The following is a 24,153-nucleotide window of genomic DNA, read 5'->3' as shown; positions in this document are numbered from 1 at the left end:
GTCCCTGCCACAAACTCCGTTCCCTAGCCACTGATTACATCCCTCAACAGCTGTCTGAGGCTGAACCACACTGTTCGCAACCTTGGTGTCATATTTGACCCTGAAATAAGTTTCCGACCACATATCTGCAACATAACTAAGACCACCTATTTCCACCTCCGTAACATCGCCCGTCTCCGCCCTTGCCTCAGCTCATCCGCTGCTGAAATTCTCATCCATGCCTTTGTTACCTCTAGACTTGACTATTCCAACGCACTCCTGGCTGGCCTCCCACATTCTACCCGACGTAAACTTGAGGTGATCCAAAACTCGGCTGTCCGTGTCCTAACTCGCACCAAGTCCCGTTCATCCGCCACCCCTGTGCTTGCTGACCTACATTGGCTCCCGGTTAAGCAACGCCTCGATTTCAAAATTCTCATCCTTGTTTTCAAATCCCTCTATGACCTCACCCCTCCCTATCTCTGTAATCTCCTTCAGCCCTACAACACCCCTCCCTCCCCTGAGATATCTGCACTCCTCTAATTCTGCCCTCTTGAGCATTCCTGATTATAATCGTTCAAGCATTGGTGGCCGTGCCTTCTGTTGCTTAGGCCCTAAGCTCTGGAATTCCCTGCCTAAACCTCTCCGCCTCGCTACCTCTCTTTCCTCATTTAAGACGCTCCTTAAAACTTAGCTCTTTGACCAAGCTTTTGGTCACCTGCCCGAATTCCTCCTTATGTTGCTTGGTGTCAAATTTTTTGTCTTATAATACTCCTGTGAATCGCCTTGGGACGTTTTACTATGTTAAAGGCACTATATAAATACAAGTTGTTGTTGTTGTTGAACTGTTTGGCCTCTTAGGTGGACGTAAAAGATCTGATATGGCACTATTCAAAGAAGAGCTAGGGAGTTGTCCTGGCCAATACTTATCCTTCAACCAACACCACTAAAATAGATTCTCTGGTAATTTGTCTCATGGCTGTTTGCGAGACATTGCTGTGTGTAAATTGGTTGCCACATTTGCTTACCTTACAATAGTAACTACACTTCAAAAAATACCGACTTGAAGTATTCACTGTTGAAAAGGCAGTTTCATAATTCTCTCCGGTAGCTTTACTGTCAGGGCTCATCTCCTCTTGTACCTGGACTGGATTTAAAGGCACCACCTGTTTTGTGCTGCGATATTCCGAGTCTCTTTCAAAGAAGCCCTTTGGGATGAAAGGCACAATATAAATAAGTTCTTCCTTTCTTATTGTTTACCAGGGTGCTTTAGATAGGACATTCTCTACTCACCTGTATGAGTGATTTGGGGGTGATCATCTTGCTAAGGATGATTGGAACACCCATCATTTTATTGTTAAGTCACATTCTTCTTCCTCCCTAACATGCAACTGTTTCATTTCTCTCTAAAATGAGAACTTCACTGCAAGGCTCCACAGGAGCTGCTGATCTGGACTAAACAAAAGGTTAATTTACAATCTGTCTGGTTCTTGCTTACGCAGCAAAGGGAATATTTGCTGCACTGGTGCTATTCCAGTTTAATTTTCTAGTTTTTTTTTGAGGAAGTCTATCACAGCCCCCTTTTTAATAAATAAAGCTTCAAAAATTATTTTGAAAGTCAAATTATTGCAACAGCCATTGTTTTTCCATAACATGAACTGGAGAAAGTTATTTTTTCCCATCCAGTGCTCCCACCTCCCTCTTGCTAGTGTTTTGTTCCATGGGCTCTGCCAGCTCTCTGGGCTATTTAACCAAGCATAGAGGCTATCATGGCCAAATGTGTCTTCACTGACATCCACACTGAAGCACTTTCCATTGGATAGCTATTATTTCTAAGAATCCTGCTGCTTTTTATTTTCTTCTGTGGCCTAAGGATGTTCGGGCAAATCTTGGCACCCAACTGCTGTCCTGGGCATTGACTTTTTCCACGTTTCTGAAGCAGTTAGCAGATATCTTCTAAATATACAACGTAATTCTGAATATTCCTCGGTTTAATTATGGAGCATGATACTATGTTTAAATAATAATGGATGTCTGGCTGTACTGTACCAGGAACATGACAATAGGCAGGTTGATTGAAGAATGGAAGCCTTTTGAAGTCCTTCTTTTGGGCTGTCTTCAATTCACTGTTAGTGCAGTTCCAGTACATTATTACTATTTAACCACAGATTGAACTGGTCTTTTTCAGCATTCAGAAGTTGCTGCCCTGGTTTCTGCAGTTCGGAGTTTGAAGAACACTCCACTGCAGCTGATGATACACTGAGGAAGGAAGGCTTTAGGATATTTCATGAGGGTCTGAAGTAATCAGCCAATCATCAAAGCATGTTTTCAAACACTGATTGAATTTGAATTGCTGCTTATTTGGTAACAGTGATTTGTGCTTTCAGACTAAAAATATGTACAAGTCTAAAGAAGAAAATCAAGTTTTGGTGCTACTTTCACCAGATTACTTTCTTAACATGGTGTGGTCACATAAACAGGTAAAGCGCAAAGTTCAAATGTTTAAGCTGATGTAGTTAACTGCACGGAGTTTTGCTTCGTGTATAAAAACAAACATTCTCTGTACCATGAAAATACAGTTTGCCTTATACTGTGATCGTTGACTACAACATTTTCATTTTCAAAGTGCAAAAACAACCTCTACTAATGAGTCCAAGCTAAGTGCTGCAATCCATATAACATTTTTTAAAAGAAGCAATCAACATTTGTGTGCTATTGTTCTGATAGAAAAATGGTTACTGGAAAAAGTCAGCAGGAACTGCACAGATATAAGATTTTAAATAAATTACTAGTTGATCTCCTGTGGCATTGCACTCAATGTCAGACAATATGGTCTCGGTTTCTGCTGCTTTGGTGTTGCTGTTTCTCTGTCTCTTGTTTTCTCCTTTTCTACTCAACTCTTCTTTCTGCTTTTCACTCTCCTTTTCTGTTCCCCTCTATTTTCTCAGATGGGAAGTGGTGCTTGATATGGCATGGTGTGCTGGGGAAAGGAGCCACCAATGGCTGTGGGGTAGGGGTGGGTTCCTTCCCATCCCCTCCCCAATCACGTACTTCCTCCTGCTCCCCTCATGTCCTCTACTCCCTAACCGTCCCGTTACCCATCCCCTCTCCTACCACCCCCTCTCTTCCTCCTCTCCTTTGAACTACTTGCTCAACCGATATTTTCCCTCTTGCTCTGATGTCACTCACCTCATCTTTAAATCTCCATTCACTCCCCCTTTCCCACTTGGGACAGGTGACAAATGGCTAGAAGCCCTTTCATCCTCAACCAGTTTCTCCCCTACCACTTTACCTTCCTATCAGTTTGCCTTAAAAGAGGCTTCAAAATTTAACTTTTTTTTTTTGAAAATCAAATTAGAATGGGGAAAGGAACCGGCTGTCCGCTTTCCTCTCTACTTGTGTATTTTTCTCTACATCTCTCTGTCTCCCTCTGCCTCATGGATGCTAGAAATTAGAAATCGCTGGTATAAGCCATTTACATTGGCCTTTTCTAACTGTCAACAAAACATAGTAAAGGTAACCAGCTGGCTTCAAAATTCAGCTATTCTGGTTAAACTCTCATTTTGGACATTAGAAATTTCAGTCCCTGAGGAAAAAAGTTGGATGAAAGAAATTTTCAGAAAATATTTTGAGAGAATTATGGGAACCCAGTGGCCAGATTGCACAGCGTGACAAGTTTATATAGGTGTTTTCCATCATCAATGTGGATAAAGGAATTTATAATGGGAAAAGTAGACAAAAATCTGACAACAAAATCTGCGTTATGTTTTGTGGAGGGACTTAAAGACTCAAAAATGACAGTAAAAAAATATCACTTGTAATAGTTTGTGCACTACTTTCCAGTATTCTATTCCTTTGGTAACTTGAGGGTTAAAATAAAACACTGAATGTTATCACGGCACTAATATTTTGAAACATATCTATTTTACAACATCAGTTTAAAGCAATTTCTTTTTCCTTTGGCAGAAAATGAAAGGCATTTTCACAGAAAACATTTGTGAAACATTTGATAGCTTTATAATGAGAGTTCTCGATAAGCGGCTTCATAGAGCAGCCACATTAGCTGTCATTGGACTGGATACTTACACAAGGTAAACGTGAAGTAAACTGGTGGCTTTATTGGCGGTTTGTTGCCACCTTATAGCCCACAGAAGACTTGGTCTGTTCCAAACTTACAACTGCAACAGAATAAACATGTATTTCAGAAATTTTGGTAACTGCTTTGTTGTAACTGGTACATCTTCCACTTTCATGATTTTTGAGCTGAAGTTTGACTTGTACTCCATTTTACACTCACAAGTGGCCAAGGACATTTTCCATAACCCATTGACCTTTGCATGTACCTATGTTGGGCTCTATGTACACTCCAGATTTTCTGTTTTTCTTAATACCATTATATAATGACAGGATGAGGAATGATTGACGTCCTTTTTACCCCCCATTTTCTCCCTATGTTTTGTGGATCCATAGCTACTGGCAGCCCTCAGTTACCTTACCTAAATGGCTATTCTTCATATGCAAGATGGGGATTAACAGACTATTCAACTGTGGAACAAGATGCTGTTCTTGCCAAATATTCATGCACGTATACTTTCCAACACTTTACTCGATGTTGATGAGGAGTGGGTATCATGGCTGATCGTGTCCTCAGGCTTGAACATGAAACAAAGGCCCATTATACTCCTGCCATCCCAGCGATTAAACTTTTTTTTAAATTGAGAAAGCAACGTGAAAGAAAAAAGCCCAAAGTGCAGGACGTCATCAAGATTGTAAAAGAGAAGATGAGGCAAATCAGAATGCAGCGAATAGTAGACATCAGGCTTGGATTTTAAAAGCCTGAAAATTGTAGCAGGAAAGAAAGACCGAGTGAGTTAAGGAGTTCCACAGTTTTGAGGTCTTGGGAAAGAATATTAGATTAAAAGTCTGTGGGGCGAGTCTTGTTTTCAAGAGTGGTGATGTAGAGAGGAGGTAGAACATATTTAGAGCTTAGAAGGAACAGACAAAAGTCCAGAGGGGCATTAACTAGTATTGATAAAGTAACGAGAAGGTGGGAGATAGATAGAGAGAGAAAAAGAGAGATAGTTTAAAGGGTAGGAATGAGCAAGGCATCACGTACCAGCTAAGTAGCTTTTACCTGTACCCTGTCCAGGAGTGCAAAAGAAGTGGTAGAAGAGCTATGGGACCAATATTCAAGTCTTGGACGGATTTGATGTATTAACAGAATTAGGAATTGTTGAGGAAAAAGAGTATTTGCTGTGAAAGATTAAACCAATCTTCTTGGAAGCAGATAGCGCAATAGAAGAGAAGTCGGATTTCAGTTGAGGTCCGAGGAGTTAAGAGTGCTGATTAATGAAGGACGAAGGTTAGAACTATCAAAGACAAGCGATGACAGCTGCTGCTTGGACTTGCAAAAGACAAAAATAAACTCTTTGAATAATTGAAATAAATAAGATTTTGCTGCAGTATTGAAGCTTATGGAAGACATTAAGATGTAGTAATTGTGATTGCACTATGAGAGGACTTGAGGGCAAGTACATGCTGTCTGAAGGAAATTAGTGTACGTAGAATGGAATGAGAAAACGTGGATATGGTAGAAGAGGCATACAGTGAGGGTAAAAAAAGAGCCTTGGGGAACTCCGAGTTAATGAGCAAGGAATCAGGGTGAGCCATTGACTATGGCGATTGGAGAGGAAACAAGATAGCCATGAACTTGGCCTTTTAGAGAGGCGATAACTTGAGCGTGTCCATTGTTAGAACCTCTCAAAGACTTGGTGTCCAAGGTAATAACAGATCATTTACCGAAGTGTTCTAGAGCAGAGTTCCATAAATGCCTAACATGGTCACCAAGACCTTTGGTGGAATGGCTATTCTGAAAACCATACTGGTGAAACTAGGACCTTCCTGGTTTATCTAGCGCAGTACTATAGCGCATGGTGCAATTGCCCACCGAACCATAAGGGAGGGGAAGAGCCTGCTGTCCCTTATTTTTGTTGAATTAGGTAGTTTCTTCTGTGAATGTTGGTGTAGATACAAAATATAAAGAACTATAACAAAAAGGTACAAGTTACCAAAAAAATACACTACAACAAATTAATTAATAACAAGCCCCAACAAGCTTTTTGATGGAGGTTAGGAGATAGCATATCTGAAGCAGCTGCCATGAGAAGCATGGTTATTTCTCTCACTAGAGCTGAACAATAAAACTGATGATCGGGGACACATCAGCAGAAAGATACAGACGATGAAAGAAAACAAGAGGAAATATTCTATTAGTATAAGGTTCACAATAGGTAAGTTAACAAACACAAGTTCTACAGCTTTTAAACACTGAACATGCCACTGTTATTAAATAACTTTCAATGGTTCCAACAAGTCTCCCCCCAACAACCAGAATCACAAATTCAATAGAATCAAATCAATGTAGGCATCAGAGCTCCATTAGGTTAATGTCAGCTTTCTTCATACATTAGAGTTCTCCGGGTTACGGGAGTGGTCTGTCGAGCTTCCAACATTCCGTACACTTAACGTGCAAATTTTAAGTAGATATTATGTAATGATGTATGCAATGATACATTCTATTGATAAATAGGCACTTTACAATCCTGAATGACGAAGACAATTTTTAAGCCTGCACAACACTTGCATGAAACCGCTATGAAAATATATTTAGACCACAGAAAGGTGAAAAGATGAGTTTTGTATATTTTAGTGATCATGCAGTCGAGCCCTGCTTCTCTCCACCTCCCCCCCCCAACAAATATTTTTTTTTTGGGGGGGGGGGGGGGGGGGGTAAATGCACAGTAAGTAAGCCATACAGACCAGGAAGGTACAAGATTTGTTTCACATTTTGTGCTGAGTGAGGGCAGCATGTTTGGGTTTAGTATCTTCAGAAGGGGGGGGGGGGGGGATCAATTAGGGTTCCAGCTTCTGAATGCTATCCAGTAATCTAGATTGAAAATGTGAAGATAGGCTTAGGCGCAGCTGTGACACCCTCCATGATTAAAAATAGTCTGCCCGTACTCACTATCTAGGGAACCATATGAAGAATAGTCATTTTGATGAGAAAATTGGTGAGGGAGGGCGAGTTGATTTTTAGCGCAAGTACACTTAATTCAATAACTAGAGTCTTCTGTTTTTTTTCAAAAGTATAAGTTTTCGTAGATAACAACTTATATTTATATAGTGCCTTTAACATAATAAAATGTCCCAAAGTGCTTCACAGGTGTGTTATAACAAAAATTGACACCAAGCCATATAAGATGTTAGGGCAGATGACCAAAAGTTTGGTCGAAGATGTAGGTTTTAAGGAACGTCTTAAAGGAGGAAAGAGAAGTGAAGTGGAGAGATTTAGGGAGGGAATTCTCGAGCTTAGGACCTAGGTAACTGAAGGCATGACCGTCAGTGGTGGAGCATTTAAAATTGGGGATGTTCAAAAGGCCAGAATAGGCGGAGTGCAGAGATCTAGAGGGATTATAGGGCTGGAGAAGATTACAGAGATAAGGAGGGGCGAGGCCATGGAGGGATTTGAAAACAAGGATGAGAATTTTAAAATTGAGGCATTGCTTAACTGGGAGCCAATGTGGGTCAGCGAGCACAGGGGAGATGGGTGAACAGGACTTGGTGCAAGTTAGCACACGGACAGCAGAGTTTTGGATGACCTCAGGTTTATGGAAGGCAGAACTAGGGAGGCTGGCCAGGAGTGCATTGGAATAGTCAAGTCTAGAGGTGATAAAGGCATGGAATGAGAGTTTCCAGCAGCAGATAAGTTGAGAAAAGAGTGGAGGCGGGCGATATTACGAAGGTGGAAATGGGCAGTCTTAGTGATAGAATGGATATGAGGTAGGAAGTTCAATTCGTGATCAGATATGATACCAAGGCTGCGAACAGACTTGGTTGGGGAGAGATCTCAAATCAGTGGAAAGGGAATGGAGTTTGTGGCGTGAATCGAAGGCAATGGCTTCGATCTTTAATTGGGTGAAATTTGGATGTCGGACAAGCAGTCCGATAGTATAGAGACGATGGAGGGTTCAAGAGAGGTGGAGGAGAGGTAGAGCTGGGTATCATCAGCGTACATGTGAAAACTAGCGTTGTGTTGTCGGATGATGTCACCGAGGGACAGCATGTAGATGAGAAATAGGAGGGGCCAAGGATAGATCCTTGGGGGGACACCAGAGGTGACAGTGCAGGATCGGGAAGAGAAACCATTGCAGGTGATTCTATAGTTATGCCTGGAAAGATAGGAATGAAACCAGGTAAGTGCAGTCCCAGCCAGCTGGACAATGCATCAAATGCTGCAGACAGGTCTAGAAGGATGAGATGGGATAGATTACCTTTAATAATTACCTATTACTTACTCAGAACTAAGGCAGTCACCTCTGAGGAAATCCCTTTTTATGGAGGAGCCCCTTTCTGCCATATTTTAAAGACTGATTTTATTTTGAAAATTTTTGCACACTTTGAGGTGATGTGTTGCAGGAACTACAACTGGTACCTATTCATTTAGGTTTGTATATACGTAAGCACCATTTTGGTACCTTCCATAGAACAGTAACTGTTTTCTTAAATTATTTAGGGAAAAAGGGCTTTACAGTCCTGTGAAACGACAGCAGAATTCAGAAAGCAACAGGGATGAAGACTCAGAGTCTTGGGTCAGCAGGGAGCTCGGGTTGACCTGTGCAGATTTGGATGAGGTCTGTATTTGTATTTCTACATTAGATAGCTTCTCAGAGCTGTGACTTTAGTCCATGTTGTTGATGTGATGACGTGTGTACATGAAATGTTCAAGAAGACAATCATACTTGAGGAATAGTGTCACCAAGTCTTTACTTGAATAAAACCAGATTCCAACTTTCATCTTTTCTCATTCTTTTAAACAAAGGTGATAACTTGCACTTAGTCTTTTGTACACATTTCTCAATTTAGGAACAAAGGTTTATTGCAACTCTATATACTTCCTGTCTGTGCATATAATCTGCTGCTCTGTAATGATCACAATAGATTTAAGATGGTAAATGTAAATAACTGGTTTTAACAAGGAAAAGGTTGTAATTAGGCATTACAAAAGGTGCAAGTGAAAGAAGATAAAAGTATCTATATTACAATGTAAATTTGAAAGTCCAGCAAACATTTTACAACCAAAAAGCAATGTGGTTGACTCTTAACTGTCCTCTGAAGGGGCCGAGCAAGCCACTCAGTTTGTATCAAACTGCTACCAGCGATTCAAGAACACCCATCACCTTCTCATGGCAACTTGGGATGGACAATAATTGCTGGTGGTGCCCACAATGAAAAAAAAATCCACATTCCCAGCAGGGCCCCATGGTTGAAGGGGACTTGGGTTGGAGAATTGGTGCTACAGTGTTATAGTCCATCTCTGACCCACACTCCCTTTAACCATGGCTCCCCACCTGGAACATGGAATCGATGACTTTACCCAATGTTCTTTAGACTATCATATTTTGTTACACAGATAGTGTTCATATATCAATTTTGAAGCAGGTAGAAATGTTTATCACTATTTAATCGTAACAAAAAGTCCTACTGATGATGCACAAGTTAAATGAGTGTTCAGTGCAACTAATTGCCTTAATTTTGTATAACCATTGTTCAGTTTAGAATCAGCTAAGATTGCTGGTTGCTTGTTGTGCTCATCTGTCTGCCAATAAATCATAAGTATTCATGATGACGACGACAATTGTCTTCAATCAGTCTATTTGAAATAAATAAAATGAATTGCAAATCAGGTGTAATTTTCATGTGTAGATTGCTTTAGTAGATGGAAGTGAGAAATAGCAGCAGCCTCCCACCTATCTTACTTTGGTCTGGCCCTTGTCCAGCTTGTCTTTTTCTGCTTTGTGTTCAGGTGCAGGTGGCCCTACAGCTACAAACGCACACAACAGTTTGGTTCTTAGAGAACTGGCAACAGTTTGCTGATCATGTCGCAACACTTACAAAGGCAATAGCTCGATCCCCTTTCAAGTAAGTTAAACTTCACTTTAAATAAAGCTGTCAGTGAATATCCGTGCGTCAGAGAAACCAAGATGCCATCTTCCTTAAAACGCCAATTTGGAAAAGTGTCTTTCTGTCGGGTACAAATTAAAGCCTCATTTTTCATTTTTCAGACAATGACTGGTACCGCTCATTTTGGGTCATGAGGTCCAGTGTGTTGATACTGCTGCAGAATTTTGGTCCAATGCCATAAGTATGCAGGACAGATGTCAATACAGTAAGATCAAATCACTGCTAAAGGGTTGATGCCAATGCTTTTTCTGCTCTGTGTTTATACTACATCAGCGCCACTGGTGTTCTAACAGGAAACCCTTGTCCGATAGCATTACTTTGAGGCAGGAAATGTACACATCATTCTTACACAAACAACCCAAAACCCTGGCTTTGTTAATTCCCCTAAATAAACCCTGGCTTATTTGCATAACATTCTTCAGTTGATTGGCTAAATATTCCTCCCTAAAGAGTTGATCAAGCAACACAACTAATTCAGTTTTTCCACTAGACATGATATCACATCGAGCATCTAGTCAGAATCACTGGCCTTTTATCTTGTACGTGGTCAGCAGGTTGGAGTGTTAAGCTTCACCAGTGATCACAATGCTATGGCATATGTAGCCTATTTACAGTCCTGTTAATACTACTGCTCTGATAGATAGTTTATAGAATTATGGTTTTTCAGATTCATTCCATTTGGAATTGAGCTTTTAATTTCCAAGACAGTAGTTAAAGGAATGTGTTTTCAAAAAAAAAAAAAACATCTTTTGAAAAAAATGATAACTTCTTCTGACAAGACACTTTGTTGTGACAATAATTTTGTTTAGAAAGCAGACAGAGAAAATGACCTTCTCCTTCTGCCCTGATGGGACGTGGTCCACTGGTGTGAAAGTGGATAAGGATGGAAAGGGCCTCCTGAAATTGTGGAAAAAACAGCTTCAGCAGCTCAACAGGATCACCCAACCAGTGGCAATGGCTATAGCACAAGCCTATCCTACACCACAGCTGCTCTTACGGGTAATGGCAGCTATATAGAATATCTGCCATTTCTTCTTCTCATTATTCATATCTATGCTAATATTTTCCATTCTCTTCCATCTAAAATATGTTAATATTTTGCATTCTTCATCTTGCCAGTTTATTAATTTACAGTGAAACCTTGATTATCCATAGTCTTTATTATCTGCAACAGTTTCCATGGAATTGGGTTACCACCAGGAGTTGAAGCTAAAATTAAGTTTTTTTTTATTGATTTCTCAGGATCTGGGTTCTTGATCCAGCCAGGTAAGTAGCTGTTGTTATGGATGTCCAGCATCCGATAGATAACTATCCATGCTGCTCTGATATATACCTTTAGGCCAGGAAACCAACAGGAGATCGGCTGCAAGCAATTTCCCCCCCCCCCCAAAAGAATAAATCATTTCAAAAATGGAAATATGTTGGTCTTATCTGCATATGCTGGAAACTGGATTAGAAAAATAGTCCAATCAGAAGCTAGAAACCAAGTATAGGGGGTGAGGGGACTCAATTCTCTTCAAATTTGAATTATTCATCAATTATTCTAATTGATAGCAATTGATTGCCATGATTCGCTAACGATGCCATTATGTTGTAATAGGAGACTACCAGAATGATAGAAGGCAAACTAGATGGAACTTCGTCTTTTGTCATCTAGAAATTCCCATATTCCTATGACTCCTCTCCATTTTGGGGGATAATCGAGGTTCTACTATATTTTCATTGCAAACAACTATATACTAATAAAAATGCTTCTAAAAATGTGGTTTAATTTTAAAAATAAGCAATTTAATACATCGCCACTTCGTCAAGCTGTCAGGCGTAATTACAAGAGCGGAGTCATTAGCAAAGAAAATAGCCATTTTACTGTAAGGCCGTGTGGGAACATAGAATTTTACAGCACAGGAGGTAGCCATTTGGCCCATTGAGCCTGTGTGAGCTCTCTGAAAGAGATGCTTACTTAGTCCCATTCCCCATATTCTTTAAAATTTTACCCATTTCAAATATTTATCCACTTCCCTTTTAAAATGCTATTAATTGGATTGTGCTTCCTGAACCATTTCTGATAGGACATGCTGCGTCCCAACAACTTACTGCATAAAAATAAAAATCTCCTAACCTCGCCCTTTGTTCTTCTGATGATTATCATAAATTTATGCTCTGCAGAAATAATGTTTCCCTCTTTACATGATCGAAACCCTCCATAACTTTAACAACTTTATCAGTTCTCCTCTTAACCTTTGTTCCAACAAAAATACCCCTAGGTTTCTGTAGTCTCTCCTCACACTAAAGCCACTCATTCCTGGTATTGTCTTAACTAAATGTCATCTGCACCCTCTCTATGGCAGTGTCATCCTTCCTAAAGTACGACACTTAAAACTGACCAGTGTTCTAACTGCAGGCTAATCAGCGATATGTATAGGTTTAGAATTGCCTCTGCTTTTATGCTTCCATTTATAAAACACAGGATCAGATATTTTTATTTTCCTAGCTTTCCCACCTATCCACCCATTTAAAGTTATGTATCCGAACCCCTAAATCTCTCTGCTCCTTGACTCCTTTTAAAGTTAGACCATTTGATATATATTTCCTTTCCTTATTCTTTCTCTCACAATGTAACATCTAATTTTTCTACATTAAAATTCATCTGACATGTCAGTCCAATTTGCACTCTTGAAATTATTTAGTCCTATAGAATAAAAGTTTACAGAAAAAAGAGACCATTAAGCTCATTGTCTGTGCCAGCTCTTTGCTAGAGCAATCCAAAACTAATCCCACTGCCCAGCTCTCCCTCAATAGTCCTGTATCCTCTGCTTCAAATATTCAGTTTTCTCTTAAAGATACAATGGATTCTGCCTCAACCATCCATTGTGACAAAGCATTCTATGTAACAACACTGCATAAAATACATTTCTTCCAGCTTTGTCTTCAGTTTCAGTAAGGATTTTAAATTGATGAACCCTTATCACTGACTCTACAACTAGAAGAAATAGTATCCTCCTATTCATACAAGCATACAGAGACAGACAGGAAAAGACCAGCTTGACCATCAAGCCTGTCCCATAAATTCATGGTGCCACCGAGCATCATGACCCCCAATGCTCCACACCCACCAGCATAAGAAATAGGAGCAGGAGTAGGCCATACGGCCCCTCAAGTCAGCTCCACCATTTTACATCAACTCCACTTTCCTGCCCTATCCCCATACCCCTCGATTCCCTTAGTGTCCAAAAATCTATCGATCTCAGTCTTGCATATACTCAACGACTGAGCATCTACAGCCCTCTGGGGTAGAGATTCCAGAAAACACCCTAGGCCAATTCAGTGAAAATAAATCTGGGAAATTCCTCTCCGATCCCCGAAGACAATCAAATGAGTCGTCCGGTTTATCCCAATGATCATGAGATACATTACCCAATACTCCACCTACTTTGTTGTAATAGGAGCCACATCTAGGAACTCCTCCCACTCCCTTTTGAATGCTTGCAGTGAATCTGCACTCATTGCACAAACTGTCAACTTGTCCAAAAAAATCAGTGATCCTCTGAAAAGAGAAACCTCCTGACTTCCAACCTAGTTCTATACAGATGTAACTTATCTGCATGTCATCTGATTCTCCTTAACCTATCTAACTTAAATACTCTCCACATGACCGGAGTCTAATCCTTTTGTTATTTTAAAGACCTCAATCACATCTTCCCGAAGCCTCTGCTTTTCTAGAGTAAAAGATCAGGGGGAGAAAATTGGCTTGCGCCCCCTTTGGAGCGCTAACTTTGCCGGGGCACTACTTTTAGTGCGCCCATGCCCAAAATTGAATACCGCCCCAAGCAGGAGGCAGGGCACTACTGGAAGCACCCCCCCCTCCCTCTTAGCACAGCGATATTCAATGGGAGCGCCCCATGTGCAGCAGTGCCACATGCGTCGGCACGTAGCGCCGCGGTACTGAAAGAAATCAGTATTTGTAGGGAAATGGTCTTAGGGAAATTTATGGGATTGAAGGCCGATAAATCCCCAGGGCCTGATAATCTACATTCTAGGGTACTTAAGGAAGTGGCCCTAGAAATAGTAGATGCATTGCTGATCATCCTCCAACATTCGATGGAATCTGGAACAGTACCCATGGATTAGAGGGTAGCTAATGTTAGCCCACTGTTCAAAAAAGGTGGTAGAGAGAAAATGGGGAATTACAGACCGGTAAGCCTGACATCGGTAGTGGGAAAAATGCTAGAGTCCATTATAAAAGATGTAATAGCAGAGCACTTGGAAAACAGTGACAGGATCGGACAAAGTCAACATGGATTTACAAAAGGTAAATCGTGCTTGACTAATCTACTGGAATTTTGAGGATGTAACTGGTAAAATAGATAAGGGAGAACCAGTGGATGTGGTGTATTTGGACTTTCAGAAGGCTTTTGATAAGGTCCCGCATAAGAGATTAGCATGTAAAGTTAAGGCACATGGGATTGGGGGCAAAGTATTGACTTGGATAGAGAACTGGTTGGCAGACAAAGCAAAGAGTTGGAATAAATGGGTCTTTTTCCGAGTGGCAGGCAGTGACTAGTGGGGTACCGCAGGGATCGGTCCTTGGACCCCAGCTATTCACAATATATATTAATGATCTAGACACGGGAACTAGATGCAATATCGCCAAATTTGCAGACGACACAAGGCTGGGTGGGCGTGTGTGCGGTGAGGAGGATGCAGAGAAACTCCAGGATGATTTGGACAGGTTGGGCGATTGGGCAGAAGCATGGCAGATGCAATATAACGTGGATAAATGAGGTTAGCCACTTTGGTGGCAAAAACAGGAAGGCAGATTATCTGAATGGCAATAGATTGGGAGAAGGGGAAGTGCAACGAGACCTGGGCATCCTTGTGCACCAGTCGCTGAAAGTAAGCATGCAGGTGCAGCAGGCGGTTAAGAAGGCAAATGGTATGTTGGCCTTCATAGCCAGAGGGTTTGAGTACAGGAACAAGGATGTCTTGCTGCAGTTGTACAGGGCCTTGGTGAGACCACATCTTGAGTATTGTGTGCAGTTTTGGTCACCTTATCTGAGGAAGGATGTTCTTGCCATGGAAGGAGTTCAGCAAAGATTCACCAGGCTGATACCTGGGATGGCAGGAATGACGTATGAGAGATTAGGTCGATTGGGCTTATACTCGCTGGAGTTTAGAAGAATGAGAGGGGATCTCATTGAAACTTATAAAATTCTGACAGGACTGGACAGACTAGATGCAGGAAGGATGTTCCCGATGGTCAGGGAGTCCAGAACCAGGGGTCACAATCTAAGGTTAAGGTGTAGGCTATTTAGGACAGAAATGAGGAGGAATTTCTTCACCCAGAGTGGTGAACCTGTGGAATTCTCTACCACAGAAGGCAGTAGAGGCCAATTCATTAAAGATATTTAAGAAGGAGTTGGATATATTTCTTAAGGCTAAAGGGATCAAGGGATATGGGGAGAAAGCAGGGACCGGGTACAGAACTTGGATGATCAGCCATGATCGCATTGAATGATGGAGCAGGCTCGAGGGGCCGAATGGCCTACTCCTGCTCCCATCTTCTATGTTTCTATGGTACTGCAGGCCTCCCACCCCTGATTAAAGGGGAGGGGCCTAGCACAGCACACACCAGGGCCCTGCTGGCCCACCAGGGAGTGGGCTGCCTGCAATCTCGGCCGGCACTGAAGGAGTGCCGGGCTTACCAATCGCGGCCAGCGCCCCACAGGAGGAGGAGGCGGCGGCGAGAGGGGCAGGTGCTGGCAGGCGCCCCCCAAAGAATGGCCACCCGGCCCTTGCCCTTTAATTTGTGCCACCCCGACTGCAAAAACGCCACCTTGACCCCATCGGACAGTGTCCGGCGGTAGGTCAGGGGGCACGAGCCAAGTTTGCGGCCGGGGCGCTGCGCATGGCGATGACCTCATCAGAGGAGGCGCAGCGCCACACCTCGGGGTACTACCGGCTACCGCCGCCAACCTCCCACTGAATTTCGCGGGAGACGTTCGCAGCACTGCGCCCGGGTACTAGGTGCTTTGTACCCAATTAGTGCCCCGAGGGACGCTAATGGGAGGCGCAAAGCAACCGAATTTTTCCCCCTAGCTCTCTAACCTAGCATGGTAACCAAGGGCCTTTACGTTAGGTATCAATTTATTGGCACACCTCTGAACTAGGGCTTCTATATCAGTCACTGTGAGGGGACCAAAACTGGACACAGTATTCCGGATAAGGGCTCACTTATGCAAGGACAGCATGGTGCTTTTTGTGGTGTACTGGATTGTCCTAGCCATACATTCTAATACTCTTCCTTGCTTTTGTATAAAACTTGTGGCACCGGTCGTGAACTTTGAGAGATTCATGCACTATAACACCTAGGTCTTTCTCCTTTCAACAGACTTCAGTTTGGAACCCTGCATGGTAAAGACATACTGGGCGTTAGCCCTACCAGTGTACACACTACATTTAATGTGCCAGATGCAGGCTATTCCACCACCAAATCTATATTGGATTGTAGTTTTTTTACTTATCAAAATAGGTCCCAACACTTGCACACACCTTTGCATCATCCAGTTGCAGACAGTTCCTCCAATGTCTTTATCCAGGTCATTAATAAAGATTGTGAAGAACAACAGTCTTAATACTGATCCCTACGTTACTTCATTATCAAAACCCTTCATAACTTTAAAAGCCTCCATTAAATTTCCTCTTAGCCTTCTCTGCTCTAGTGGAAATAGTCCTAGCATCTCAAATCTTTCCTCATAACTATAATTTCCCATCCCTGGCATCATCCTAGTGAATCTACACTGTATGGCTTTAATGTTATTTCTATAATAGGATGGCCAAAATAACATATGAATTAGGAGCAGGAGCAGGCCGCTCAGCCCCACAAGCCTGCTCCACCATTCAATAAGATCATGGCTGATCCGATTACTCCCCATTCCCACCTACCCCCGATAACCTTTCACCCCCTTGCTTATGAAGAATCTATCTACCTCTGTCTTAAAAATATTCAAAGACTCTGCTTCCACAGCCCTCTGAGGAAGAGAGTTCCAAAGACTCATGACCCTCAGAAAAAAAATTCTCCTCATCTCTGTCTTAAATGGGCGACCCCTTATTTTTAAACAGTGGCCCCTAGTTCTAGATTCTCCCACAAGAGGAAACATCCTCTCCACATCCACCCTGTCAAGACCCCTCAGGATCTTGTATGCTTCAATCAAATCACCTCTTACTCTTCTAAACTCCAGCAGATACAAGCCTAGCCTGTCCAACCTTTCCTCATAAGACAACCCGCCCATTCCAGGTATTAGTCTAGTAAACCTTCTCTGAACTGCTTCCAACGCACTTACATCCTTCCTTAAATAAGGAGACCAATACTATATACAATAGTCCAGATGTGGTCTCACTAATGCCCTGTATAACTGAAGCATAACCTCCCTACTTTTGTATTCAATTCCCCTCGCAATAAACAATAACATTCTATTAGCTTTCCTAATTACTTGCTGTAGCTGCATACTAACCTTTTGCGATTCATGCACTAGGACACCCAGATAGATCCCTCTGCATCTCAGAGCCCTGCAATCTCTCACCATTTAGATATGCTTTTTTATTCTTCCTGCCAAAATGGACAATTTCACATTTTCCCACATTATACTCCATTTGCCAGATCTTTGCCCACTCACTTAACCTATCTATATCCCTTTGTAGCCTCCTTATGTCCTCTTCACAATTTACTTTCCTACCTATCTTTGTCTCATCAGCAAATTTAGCAACCATACCTTCGGTCCCTTCATCCAAGTCATTTATATAAATTGTAAAAAGTTGAGGCCCCAGCACTGATCCCTGTGCCACTCATTACATCTTGCCAATCAGAAAATGACCCATTTATGCCTACTCTCTGTTTCCTGTTAGCTAGCCAATCTTCTATCCATGCCAATATGTTACCCCCTACACCATGAGCTTTTATTTTCCGCAATAACCTTTGATGTGGCACCTTATCAAATGCCTTCTGGAAATCCAAGTACAGTATATCCACCGGTTCCCCAAATCCACAGCACGTTACTTCCTCAAAGAACTCCAACAAATTGGTTAAACATGATTTCCCTTTCACAAAACCATGTTGACTCTGCCTGATTACCTTGAACTTTTCTAAGTGCTCTGCTATAACATCTTTAATAATAGCTTCTAACATCTTCCCTATGACAGATGTTAAGCTAACTGGCCTGTAGTTTCCCGCTTTCTGTCTCCCTCCCTTTTTGAATAAAAGGAGTTACATTTGCTGTTTTCCAATCTAAAATGGAACCTTCCCTGAATCTAGGGAATTTTTGAAAATTAAAACCAACGCATCAACTATCTCACTAGCCACTTCTTTTAAGACCCTAGGGTGAAGTCCATCAGAACCTGAGGACTTGTCAGCCCACAGCTCCAACAATTTGCTCAGTACCACTTCCCTGGTGATTATAATTTTCTTGAGTTCCTCCCTCCCTTCCATTTCCTGATTTACAGCTATTTCTGGGATGTTACTTGTATCCTCTATAGTGAAGACCGATGCAAAATACATGTTCAATTCAACTGCCATCTCCTTATTTTCCATTATTAATTCCCCAGACTCACTTTTTATAGGACCAACGCTCACTTTGTTACTTTTCTTTTTTAAATATCTATAGAAACTCTTGCTATCTGTTTTTATATTTCTAGCTAGCTTTCTCTCATACTCTAATTTTTCTCTCCTTATTAATCTTTTAGTCATTCTTTGCTTTGTGGCCTAATCAATGGTTTGTAACCAATGGAAGGTAGCAAGTGTAACCCCGCTATTCAAGAAAGGAGACAGAGAAAACGGGGAACTACAGGCCAGTTAGCCTGACATCAGTCATTGGGAAATGCTGGAATCCATTATTAAGGAAGTGGTAACAGGGCACTTAGAAAATCATGATTAGGCAGAATCAACATGGTTTTATGAAAGGGAAATCATGTTTAACAAATTTATTAGCGTTTTTTGAGGATGTAACTAGTAAGTGTAGATAGAGGAACCAGTGAATGTAGTATATTTGGATTTCCAAAAGGCATTCAATGAGGTGCCACATAAAAGGTTGCTACGCAAGATGAGGGCTCATGGGGTTGGGGGTAGGTAGACTATCCTTTATCCGAAAACCTTGGGACCAGCTGGGTTTCGGTTTTCAGAATTTTTCGGATTTCAGAAGGTTTTCATCTCCATATCTGACAACAAACACTGTTGCTTAGCAACAGCTTGTAAACACTCGGGCCCTGCCTTGGAAGTGTCTCTGAAGCTGTTGCTAAGCTACAGAGACTCTTTCCACAGCCTGACTGTTTAAAAAAAATGCTAGGGGAAGAAAAAAAAAAACGGCTGCCGATTTCTGCCGTTAGATCGAGGTTTCCGGCTCCCCCTGCTGCGTATCTGAATTCCTTGACTTAGCGGGGGTCTGGGGCTCGACTGCCGCCGCCAGTTGTGGGAAAGCCGGATATCGGCTGACTCCTACACTAAGCTGGCCCGCAAATCAGGTCGGGGGGGGGGAAAGAAAAGACTATCGGACGGGCCGCTGCAGCTATCGGACGGGCCGCTGTATTGTTGGGTTCACTCTCCCGGTACCTCCTTCACACTGCCCGGCTCGGCCTGCAATCTCCTACCCAGGAGGGAACTCTGTGACCCTCTGCCCTGCTCACAGGGAAAGGCAGAGCTCCCGGACCACTCCTGTCATGTTTGGCGCCACTCGGGTCATGTCGTGCGCACGACTTACGCTCCACGAAAAAACTTTCGGTTTTTAGAGGTTTTCGGAAGTGCGGATAAAGGATAGTCTACCTGTAATATATTAGCTTGGATAGAGGATTGGTTAATGGACAACAAACAGAAAGTAGGGATAAATGGGTCATTTTCCAGTTGGCAGGCTGTAAGTAGTGGGGTGCTGCAAGGGCCTCAGCTATTTACAATCTATATTAATGACTTAGATGAAGGGACTGAGTGCAATGTAACCAAGTTTGCTGATGATACAAAGCTAGGTGGGAAAGTAAACTGAGGAGGACACAAAGAGGCTGCAAAGGGATATAGAGAGGTTAAGTGAGTCTGAATAAGGTGGCAGATGGAGTATAATGTGAGGTTATTCACTTTGGTAGGAAGAATAGAAAAAACAATATTTTTTAAATGGCAAGAAACAATTAAATGTTGATGTTCAGAGAGATTTAGGTGCACTTGTACAGGAAACACAAAGCTAGCATGCAGGTACAGCAAGCAATAAGGAAGGCAAATGGCATGTTGGCCTTTATTGCAAGGGGGTTGGAGTAAAAGAATAAGGAAGGCTTACTACAATTTTACAGGGCTTTGGTGAGCCCTAACCTGGAGTACTGTGCACAGTTTTGGTCTCCTTATCTGAGAAAGGACATACTCAGAAGTAGTGCAACAAAGGTTCACTAGATTGATCCCTGGGATGAGGGGGGTTGTCCTATGAGGACCCTATACTGTCTGGCATTTTAAGAATGAGAGGTGATCTCATTGAAACTGAGTGGGATTGACAGGGTAGATGCGGAGAGGTTGTTTCCCCTTGCTGGAGAGTCGAGAACTAGGGGTCATACTCTCAGGATAAGGGGTCAGCCACTTAAGACGAAGATGAGGAGGAATTTCTTCACTCAGAGGGTTGTGAATCTTTGGAATTCTCTACCCCAGAGGGCTGTGGTTGCTGAGTCATTGAGTATATTCAAGGCCGAGATAGATTTTTGGACTCGGTAGGGGAATTCAAGGGATATGGGGGATCGGGCGGGAAAGTGGATTTGAGATAGAAGATCAGCCATGCTCTTATTGAATGGCGGAGTAGGCTCGAAGGGCGGTATGGCCTACTCCTGCTCCTAATTCATATGTAAAAACTAGTTATTTACTCTTGCCCTTGTCAGTTAGCCACACTCTATTTTGACATTGTACCCCCTATAGCCGAATCCAGATCTTTAATGTAGCTAATTAAAGTGTTTACATCACTGCAGTCTGGAAAACATCTGTTAATCACTGCTCTGGTTTTTTTCCTGTCCTTTAACCAACTTCCTATCCATTTTGCCACATTCCCGTTAACATCCTGTGCCAGTGATTTAAAAAAAGTCAAGGAATCTCCTCTACAGCACCTTAAACACCTTTTGAAAACACATATAAGCCATGTTCACTGCATCTCCTTTATCAAAACACTGTTATTTCTTCAAATAGCCATTAAATGTCACCCATGGATTATCTTTTACAAATCTGTGCTGGCTGACCTTAATTAGCCCATGTCCTTCTGTGTTAGTTACTAATTTTATCCCATATTATGGCCTCAAGAAGGTTGCCACTACTGTACCTATGCTAGGCTAACTGGTCAAGTTACTGGATTTATCCTTTTACTACTTTCTGAACTGATGTTATATTGGCATCCTTCCAATTCTCCAGCACTACGTTTGAAAGATTGTGTGTGGTCAGACCTTTGCCATTTGCTGCGACTTCCCTCGGCATACTAGAATAAATGCCATCAGGGCCTGGTACCTTTTCCACTTTTGAGTTCCACAATTTTTTCAGTGCTTATCTAGAGTTATTCTATCCAATTGCTTCATCATATCCTCTTGTACCCCTTTATTCACATTACCACACTTTTCTGTGAAGACTGGAGGCAAGTACTCATTCAGGATCTTTGCTATTATTTCATCTTACATAAGGTTCCAAATCTACCTTTCCTTTAACTATTTTTGCTTTGTGTTTATATAATCCTTTACCCCTTTATATCCAATTTTTATTCATGCCTTCTTAGCTTTTTTTTTTGCCACTGCTCTATATTTTCTGTACTTTGCTTCATTTTTTGTTAATGGTCCTAAATTTGTCATGTCTCTTTTTAATCCTCATTCTTTACTCATCAAGTAACTCCAGCTTTTTGGCACTCTTCAGTTTGAGAATGTTTAGTTTGTGCCCTGAACATCATTGAAGATTTCCCTTTGTTTTATCTGCCAATTGATTCTATTTTCTGAAGTCATGTACTCTTATCTTTTGACTGTTCCTGCTCCTTAATTTTTATAAATCAAACCCAATTATCTGTGGTCACTGTTTTAGATGATCCCCTACATACTTGCCCCATTGCAATTCCTGGAACTGCCTTAGACTAAAAGCATATTGGTCCAGAAAGCAGTCCTGGACACCTTGTAGAAACCCCATCACTTCTTAGCCACTTACATTAACTATCCAAAGATAAACTGGGGTAAGATTAATCACCCATTATTTTAGCGCTATTCCTGCAATTTTCTAAATTTGCCTACGTAACTCTTGTATAATTTTTCCACTGTTCCCAACAGAATAACAGTTTCCTTATTCCTTAACTCTAACCAAATAGATTTAGTTTTTGTACCATCCCCTTTTTCATTTCTATGGTCCATCAACTCCGATCTGTAACCGTTAATAAAGCTGTGGAGAATGTTTACAATCTGATACAGGCAAAATGATGCTTTTAAAAAAAGATTCATTCACAGTTGTGCCTTAACATTATCCATTTAAAGGCTTATAGACAGTGTACCACAGAGTGGGAGAAGCAGAATCTTCTATCAGAGGTTAAAGTGTACGCTGGAGGAAAACGTGTGGATCGACGGATTGGACCAGACATATCACGCAGGTTGTATATTTTCATGACGTCAGAAAATCCTGATATCGTTTTGGACAAAAGTGGTTAAATACATTAGATGAAAGAACTCGCTTCATTATACCATCTGCCTTTATGAACAGCACACTTTTTTTTAAAAAGCCAGAAGGTTTTGCCACGTTGGAATATAAAATTTGTATGAGTTATGTGATACACTAACTATGCTACTCAGTTTAGAGTTAGAAATACTGTTAGTGGCACTTAAAATCTTTTGTACTATGTGTGAACTCTAAACTGGTTTATTTTATTAAATCAGGACTATTTTTTAACTACCATTTCTTGTAATGGATTAACAAATACTTTCATGTGAACAGGATGTCAACACAAGCAAGTTTTTAACATCGCCTTTCTACACATTATATACAAAACACAGCATGACTGCACTAATCTGCTCATCACCATGGCTACACACAAGTAACACAGCATACCACTGAAACAGCATACATAGAATTTTCTGAATAAATTTTGCTCAAAGCACAATATTTTTCTAAAATTATACTAAAGACGCAGCATGAACAAGACATGGAAAAGAACAAACTTGCATTTATATTAGGACTGTCAATTAATTACAGTTAACTTCGTCATAAAAAATTAATTGCCAAAAAAATTAAACACGATAATTGCGCAAGTTTAATCTGTCCCTTCTCCGCTTGGAATATTGCTGGAGAAACAGTGGGGGTAATTTTAACCTAACTCGCTGGGCGGGTTAAGTTAAAATCACCACCCGGACCTACGCATTGAGCACCTTCCTCACTGCTGGCTCAGTGTCTGCACCACAGGAGCCATCATCTACAAAGTAGCCACCAGGTAACAATGGCCTAACTCTTAGATGCACTAGAGAACCAATGGGGCATGGGTTATGGCAAGGTGTCATGACAATAGGACTGGGAACCAGGCTGATGAGGCTTCATTCCCTTCCAGTTCCTCCTTCTCCTTTGCCCCCCCCCCCACCCCTTTAATTAACCTGCTCTGTTAAAAGCCTTTTCTTTTTAAAGTTCCTTGCAACAATATAGTGATAATTATCCCCACACAGACTGGCGGGGGGGGGGGGGGGGGGATAGGGAGGAATTCTTGAAATGTGTACAGGTGAACTTTCTTGATCAGTATCTTTCCAGTCTAAACGAGAAAGGAAGCAGCGCTGGATCTAGTTCTGGGGATTGAAGTGGGAGAGCATTTGGGAAACAGTGATCACTATCATTAGGTTTAGAGTAGTTATGGAAAAAGGACAAGGAACAATCAAAAAGGTGAAGATACTCAACTAGAAGAGGGCTAATTGATTAGGGATCTGGCCAAGGTGTGACTTTGATAAGGGCCATTTCAGTGTTGTGGCAGGGGTGGAAAACTGATTGGAGAGGTTCAAACATGAGTTGCAGGAAAGATGGGCATGGATTTGGGAGCTGACAACATGTTCAAAGAATTGAGAGTAAAAAGGAGGTTCAAAGACTTGAGAGGAAGGAGGTGGTTGGAGATGGGGTGGTACTTTGCAAGGACAGAGGGATCAAGCATGGACTTT

General features: G+C 41.7%; 1 protein-coding gene across 1 annotated transcript in view; it reads left to right on the top strand.

Annotated features, from left to right (window-relative positions):
* The window catches only part of eme2 (essential meiotic structure-specific endonuclease subunit 2), a 29,203-nt gene extending 5,512 nt beyond the window's left edge, over nt 1–23,691 (top strand). The window contains exons 3-8 of the mRNA XM_086000605.1: nt 2,367–2,459; nt 3,946–4,070; nt 8,552–8,669; nt 9,842–9,957; nt 10,809–10,998; nt 22,501–23,691. Of these exons, the coding sequence (XP_085856731.1) occupies nt 2,367–2,459; nt 3,946–4,070; nt 8,552–8,669; nt 9,842–9,957; nt 10,809–10,998; nt 22,501–22,671 (813 nt within the window). The 3' untranslated portion in view covers nt 22,672–23,691. The remainder of the gene's footprint in view (nt 1–2,366; nt 2,460–3,945; nt 4,071–8,551; nt 8,670–9,841; nt 9,958–10,808; nt 10,999–22,500) is intronic.
* Nucleotides 23,692–24,153: the final 462 nt, after the last annotated feature.

This window comes from Somniosus microcephalus, chromosome 11 (genome assembly GCF_052327205.1).
Source record: "Somniosus microcephalus isolate GS21.2 chromosome 11, FLI_Smic_1.0, whole genome shotgun sequence".
Taxonomy (NCBI): Eukaryota; Metazoa; Chordata; class Chondrichthyes; order Squaliformes; family Somniosidae; genus Somniosus; species Somniosus microcephalus.
This window is presented reverse-complemented; position numbering and strand designations above follow the sequence as displayed.